The following is a 7527-nucleotide window of genomic DNA, read 5'->3' as shown; positions in this document are numbered from 1 at the left end:
GTTCCATTTTGTCACTGGTTGCTCTTGGAGCTATGATCTCGGAGACATATCACCGCGTACCCTTACTGAGTCATTTCAAAAATGCACAATTCTCCCCTTGTCAGCTTCCCTCATGGGGAAAAGATTATCACACAGTAAATGCATTGCGTGACTTTGTCTCTTTGTTGCAACGGGCACAATGAGCTCACTTCTACACAATGCCCCCTGGGACAGCTCTAATACCACCCGGTCAGTCGTCAACATCACAGGGAAGCCATTCAGCTCATTGTATCTGTGTCATATTCTAGTACCAGCTGGAGCTATCACCTTTCCTGCCCCTCCCCCGAGCCCTTTCACATTACTCACCTTTCTAAATATTACAGCCTCTGCAACAGAAGCTCCCCCGCCAAACCCTGTGAAACACGAGTCATTCTGACAATCCTCTGCACGTGAAACCATTTCCTCTAATGATAATAATAATCTTTATTAGTGTCACAAGTAGGCTTACATTAACACTGCAATGAAGTTACTGTGAAAAGCCCCTAGTCGCCACATTCCGGCGCCTGTTCGGGTTCACAGAGGGAGAATTCAGAATGTCCAATTCACCGAACAAGCACGTCTTTCGGGAATTGTGGGAGGAAACGGGAGCGCCCGGAGGAAACCCACGCAGAGACAGGGAGAACATGCAGACTCCACACAGGCAGTGACTCAAGCCGGGAATCAAACCTGGGACCCTGGAGCTGTGAAGCCATAGTGCTAACCACTGTGTTACCGTGCCCCGCTCTAACCCCCACCTTCACATTTTCGGCAATAATCCCCAATCTGTGCACCCCTCCGTGGTACCAATTCTCTGACCACTGGGAACAACCTGGCAGTATTTATCCTCTCAAAAACTTGATTTTGTTTTTTTGGAAGCACCTTCCTGATCCCTCATCAGCCTTCCCAGTACCAGCAAGGCACACACAAAAAACATTTCTCGATCTCTATGAAATGAAATGAAAATCGCTTATTATCACGAGTAGGCTTCAATGAAGTTACTGTGAAAAGCCCCTAGTCGGCACATTCCGGCGCCTGTCCGGGGAGTCTGATACGGGAATCGAACCGTGCTGCTGGCCTGCTTGGTCTGCTTTAAAAGCCAGTGATTTAGCCCAGTGAGCTAAATCAGCCCCTCATTCCCAGCGATAGTGCAGTGAATGTTCCCAGCCACCACTCCAGGCCTCTTGGCTAATGGGATACCTTGCACACAATATTCCAACGATAGCCATGGATCAGTCGTGATACAGCCAATCCCGTTAAACAATAATAATAATAATCTTTATTATTGTCACAAGTAGGCTTACATTAACACTGCAATCAAACCCCTGGTCAGAACTGACAGAAACTTAGTCCCACTATGGCAATTCATATCCATGTTGGGTATATAGCAGATTGTATTATATAATACTATAATAAATGGCAGTTAGCTTTGATGTGGAAACATTATTTAATGTTGATGATTTGCTGAGCTGAATAACAGCAGCATTGTGATCCTTCCTCACCTCGTTTCGCCTTCTCTGGGGTTCAGTTCCTCTAGAACTCTCCGAACATTTGCCCTATCGGCTATTCTGCCTAATCCAGGCTACACAGCCCACAGAGTGCCATTTTAACCCCAACAAAATGGGCGGGTATGGACTGGGTGGGAAGTCAAAATGTTTATAGTTTATAGTTAGGTTCTGTGGAGGTGGGACAGTGGTTGTGGCTCATGCTGCTCCCAGGAGAGGGCCTGGTATTTAAGATATTATTGTTAGGTCGCCAGCCACATATTGAGCCACAATTTCCAATTTAATTCTGGTCCTCCGGGTTTCCCGTGACTGCAGAAAACTGCAGCTGAAGGAAGGGGCGGGACTGTGAGATAGGGAAAGGCGAGGCCTCACCACCGGGTGGCACAATCAAGCACACTTTGCTCATTCAAAACCTCTCTATAACACATTCCAACTCACTGTTACTTTCTCTATAACACACTCCAACTCACTGTTACTTTTTCTATAAAACACTCCAACCTCACTGTTACTTTCTCACTAACACACTCCAACTCACTGTTACTTTCTCTATAAAACACTCCAACCTCACTGTTACTCTCACTAACACACTCCATCTCATTGTTACTCTCTGTATAACACACTCCATCTCATTGTTACTCTCTCTATAACACTCTCCAACCTCACTGTTACTCTCACTAACACACTCCATCTCATTGTTACTCTCTGTATAACACACTCCATCTCATTGTTACTCTCTCTATAACACTCTCCAACCCCACTGTTACTCTCTCTATAACACACTCTAACCTCACTGTTACTCTCTCTATAACACACTCTAACCTCACTGTTACTCTCTCTAACACACACCTTGTCATTGTTACTCTCTGTATAATACACTCCATCTCATTGTTACTCTCTCTATAACACTCTCTAACCTCACTGTTACTCTCTCTATAACACACTCCAACCTCACTGTTACTCTCTCTATAACACACTCCAACTCACTGTTACTTTCTCTATAACACACTCCAACCTCACTGTTACTCCCTCTATAACACTCTCTAACCTCACTGTTACTCTCTCTATAACACACACCTTGTCATTGTTACTCGGTCTATAACACACTCCAACCTCACTGTTACTCTCTGTATAACACACTCCAACCTCACTGTTACTCTCTCTATAACACACACTAACCTCGCTGTTACTCTCTCTATAACACACACCTTGTCATTGTTACTCTGTCTATAACACACTCCAACCTCACTGTTACTCTCTGTATAACACACTCCAACCTCACTGTTACTCTATTTATAACACACTCCAACCTCATTGTTACTCTCTCTATAACACACTCCAACCTCACTGTTAATCTCTCTATAACACACTCCAACCTCACTGTTACTCTGTCTATAGCACACTCCAACCTCATTGTTACTCTCTCTATAACACACTCTAACCTCACTGTTACTCTCTCTATAACACAAACCTTGTCATTGTTACTCTGTCTATAACACACTCCAACCTCACTGTTACTCTCTGTATAACACACTCCAACCTCATTGTTACTCTGTCTATAACACTCTCCAACCTCATTGTTACTCTGTCTATAACACACTCCAACCTCACTGTTACTCTCTGTATAACACACTCCAACCTCATTGTTACTCTCTCTATAACACACTCCAACCTCACTCTTACTCTCTGTAGAACACACTCCATCTCATTGTTAATCTCTCTATAACACACTCCAGCCCCAGTTACTCTCTATATAGCACACAGCAACCTCACTGTTACTCTGCGTATAACACACTCCAACCTCACTGTTACTCTCTGTATAACACACTCCATTTCGTTGTCACTGTTACTCGCTGTATAACAATCTCCAGCTTTACCATTATTATCTCTATAACACACTCCAACCTCTTTGTTACTCTGTGTATAACACACTCCAACCTCATTGTTACTCTCTGTATTACTCATTCCAACCTCATTGTTACTCTCTGTATAACACACTCCAACCTCATTGTTACTCTGTATAACCCACTCCAAACTCATTGTTACTCTGTATAACACACTCCAACCTCATTGTTACTCTGTATAACCCACTCCAAACTCATTGTTACTCTGTATAACCCACTCCAACCTCATTGTTACTCTGTGTATAACAGACTCCAACCTCATTGTTACTCTCTGTATTACTCATTCCAACCTCATTGTTACTCTCTGTATAACACACTCCAACCTCATTGTTACTCTGTATAACACACTCTAACCTCATTGTTACTCTCTCTATAAGACACTTCAACCTTACTGTTACTCTCTGTATAACACACTCCATCTCATTGTTACTCTCTCTATAACACACTCCAACCTCACTGTTACTCTCTCTATAACACACTCCAACCTCACTGTTACTCTCTCTATAACACACTCTAACCTCACTGTTACTCTCTCTAACACACACCTTGTCATTGTTACTCTCTGTATAACACACTCCATCTCATTGTTACTCTCTCTATAACACTCTCCAACCTCACTGTTACTCTGTCTATAACACACTCCAACCTCACTGTTACTCTGTCTATAACACACTCCAACCTCACTGTTACTCTCTCTATAACACACTCCAACCTCACTGTTACTCTCTCTATAACACACTCCAACCTCACTGTTACTCTGTCTATAACACACTCCAACATCACTGTTACTCTCTCTATAACACACTCCATATCATTGTTACTCTCTGTATAACACACTCATAGATTTTATAGAATTTACAGTGCAGAAGAAGGCCATTCGGCCCATCGAGTCTGCACCAGCCCTTGGAAAGAGCACCCCACTTAAGCCCACACTTCCACCCTATCCCCGTAACCCCACCTAACCTTTTTGGACACTAAGGGCAATTTAGCATAGCCAATCCGCCTAACCCGCACATCTTTGGACTGTGAGCGGAAACCGGAGCACCCAGAGGAAACCCACGCAGACATGGGGAGAATGTGCAGACTCCGCACAGATAGTGACCCAAGCCGGGAATTAAACCTGAGACCCTGGAGCTGTGAAGCAATTGTGCTAACCACTGTGCTACTGTGCTGCCCACTCCACCCTCACTGTTACTCTCACTATAACACACTCCAGCCTCACGATTACTCTGTGTAACACACTCCAACATCACTGTTACTCTCACTATAACATACTCCAACCTCACTGTTTATCTCTATATAATACACTCCAGCCTCACGATTACTCTGTATAACACACTCCAACATCACTGTTACTCTCTGTATAACACATTCCAGGCTCATTGTTACTCTCTCTATAGCACACTCCAGCCGTACCGTTTCTCTCGATACCACTCCCTCGCCTGTTTCAATGCAAATTCTGGGAGAATACTGTAAATTCCTGAGATAGTGACTGTAAATGTGCAGCATGTAGCCAGGAATTGCTGCAAATTTCGGACTGTACGCTGTCCTTCCATCAAGTCCCTTCCTTCTACAAACAGCTCTGCTCTTTCCCTTTCCTGTGCTGCGTCCCACATTAACGGTTATCCTGTACATAACCAGTGTACAATATCCCTCCTTATCGATGTATTTGTGTAATTTTGACATATTTGAACATTAAATGGCACTTTCGTAAATTCTGACTTGACAATCTTTTGTTGGTGTCACATCTTCCTGTGTGTGTAAGATCACTGGAACAAAAACCGTTTGAAAAAAATAACAGGATCAGACATCACAGTCTTCACTCTGGTCAGAGTCACCTACTCACACTGATGCTTAAATCTCAGTGACCAGACTAAAAGACAACGCTGAAATGATGTTTAAGAACACGACCAGGAGGTCTCCCTTTAAGACCGCAATGAGGAGGAATTCTTTCTCTCCCAGAGGGTCATTATTTGTGGAATCTATTTCCCCGGAGAGCAGTGGAGGCCGGGTCATTGAATTAATCAAGGCCGAGTTGGACAGATTTTTGATCTACAAGGGTTATCGGTGGGGCAGCCAGCAAAGTGGAGTTGATGATCTTAGCAAATGGCAGAGCAGGCTCGAAGGGCCCTTTGACCTCCTCGAGTTCCTCTGCTCCAATGAAACACTTTAATTCTATCATCTAACTGGAAATTAGTTCCTGTGCAAAAGACGCAAGCATACAAAATCCCAACAGTGCAGAGGGAGACCATTCGGCCCATCGAGCCTGCTACGACCCTCCGAAAAAGCACCCCACCATTATTATGCCCACTCCCCCGCCCCATTCCCATACCCCCATCTAGACTTTGGACGCTGAGGGGTAACTTTAGCATGACCAATCCACCTAACCTGCACATCTTTGGACTACGGGAGGAAACTGGAGGAAACCCACACGGACAGGGTGAGAATGTGCAGCTCCACACAGGCATATCACTTGTAAACATCTCCATTAGATTGTGCATCATTGTCAAACAAATGGCTTTGTTGGGATTAGGTTTATATCTTTAGTATCAGCTCAATTGGCTGGACGGGCGGTTTGTGATGCGGAGTGACGCCAACAGCGTAGGTTCAATTCCTGCATTGGCCAAAGTTATTCATGAAGACCCCACCTTCTCAACCTTGCCCCTCAGGTTAAATCACCACCAGTCAGCTCTCCCCCTCAAAGGGGAAAGCAGCCTATGGTCAGCTGGGACTGTGGCAACATTTCGATTTTACCTTTTAAACTGAGGACGATGTTATTGAAGTGGTTCTTGCAATTGTGCAGCTTTCTCTCAGGGCTCTGAGGGACCCAAGCCCATTTATTTGATGTTAACATAGAACATAGACATACAATGCAGAAGGAGGCCATTCGGCCCATCAAGTCTGCACCAACCCACTTAAGCCCTCACTTCCACCCTATCCTCGTAACCCAATAACCCTTCCGAACCTTTTTGGTCACTAGGCGCAATTTATCATGGCCAATCCACCTAACCTGCACTGTGGGAGGAAACCGGAGCACCCGGAGGAAACCCACGCAGACACGGGGAGAACGTGCAGGTTCCGCACAGTGACCCAGCGGGGAATTGAACCTGGGATTCTGCCGCTGTGAAGCCACAGTGCTATCCACTTGTGCTACCGTGCTGCCCAAAGTTGAGTTGAGGCCTCTTTTTTTTTGCGCTGTGTTTAATCCAGCTGAATTCTGGGTCGGAACATACCTGCCTGCGTTTTTGACAAAGCCCAAGTCAGCCAGGGCCACAGAGCAAATCTCACAGCAGAAGCAGTCTGGGTGCCAATTATTGTTCATCGCTTTGATGACACGACCGATGATGAATTCCCCTGGAGAGATAGAAGGAAACAAAATAGAAATGAAACACTAAATGGGCCTAGTTTACGCTCAGTGCCAGCCCCTCTTGACCAGGCAGTGCTGAACAGGTTCAGAGTAGAGAGTGAAAGGCTACCGAACCAAACAAGAGGAAAATATCTACCCTAAATGCAACTTGGAGTGAGTGTATCCTGAAGGAGACTCGGAAGGGTGTTCATCTGAAAGAATGCTTTCTAAACCATTTGTTTCTTTTTGGTAAAGTTGGGACTATCCAATTTTGCCCAGCCTGCCCTCGGACTTTAGCAATTGTCCAACAAAAGGTGAACGAGGGCAGCATGAGTTCTCTCTTTTTCTTTATTCCTTGATGGGATGTGGAGGTCACTGGCTGGGTCAGCGTTTACTGCCCTTCCCCAAGGGCATTTAGGAGTCAACAACATGCTGTGGTGGGTCAGGAGTCACATGTAGGCCAGACCAGATAAGGACAGCAGATTTCCTTCCCTAAAGGACATTAGTGAACCAGGAGGGTTTTTATGACAATCGACAATGGTTTCATGATCATCGTTAGACTTCTAATTCCAGATTTTAAAAAAAAATTTAATTTAAATTCCACGATTAGACATGGTGGGATTCGAAACTGGGTCCCCAGAGTATTACCCTGGGTTACTAGCTGCCATGTTTGAAATTACTTTCTTTGTGGTAGAGACTGGGGTAGTATGACAAACACAACTAAATTACAGTGAAACATCGCGTTTACTGACATCCTGAG

General features: G+C 44.7%; 1 protein-coding gene across 1 annotated transcript in view; it reads right to left on the bottom strand.

Moving 5' to 3' along the window:
• Positions 1-7527, bottom strand: part of LOC119976215 (LIM and senescent cell antigen-like-containing domain protein 2) — a 129549-nt gene that overhangs the window by 73479 nt on the left and 48543 nt on the right. The window contains exon 4 of the mRNA XM_038816533.1: positions 6655-6775. Within this exon, the coding sequence (XP_038672461.1) occupies positions 6655-6775 (121 nt within the window). The remainder of the gene's footprint in view (positions 1-6654; positions 6776-7527) is intronic.

This window comes from Scyliorhinus canicula, chromosome 13 (genome assembly GCF_902713615.1).
Source record: "Scyliorhinus canicula chromosome 13, sScyCan1.1, whole genome shotgun sequence".
Taxonomy (NCBI): domain Eukaryota; kingdom Metazoa; phylum Chordata; class Chondrichthyes; order Carcharhiniformes; family Scyliorhinidae; genus Scyliorhinus; species Scyliorhinus canicula.
Note: the sequence above shows the minus strand (reverse complement) of the source record. Positions and strands in the feature narration are given on the sequence as shown.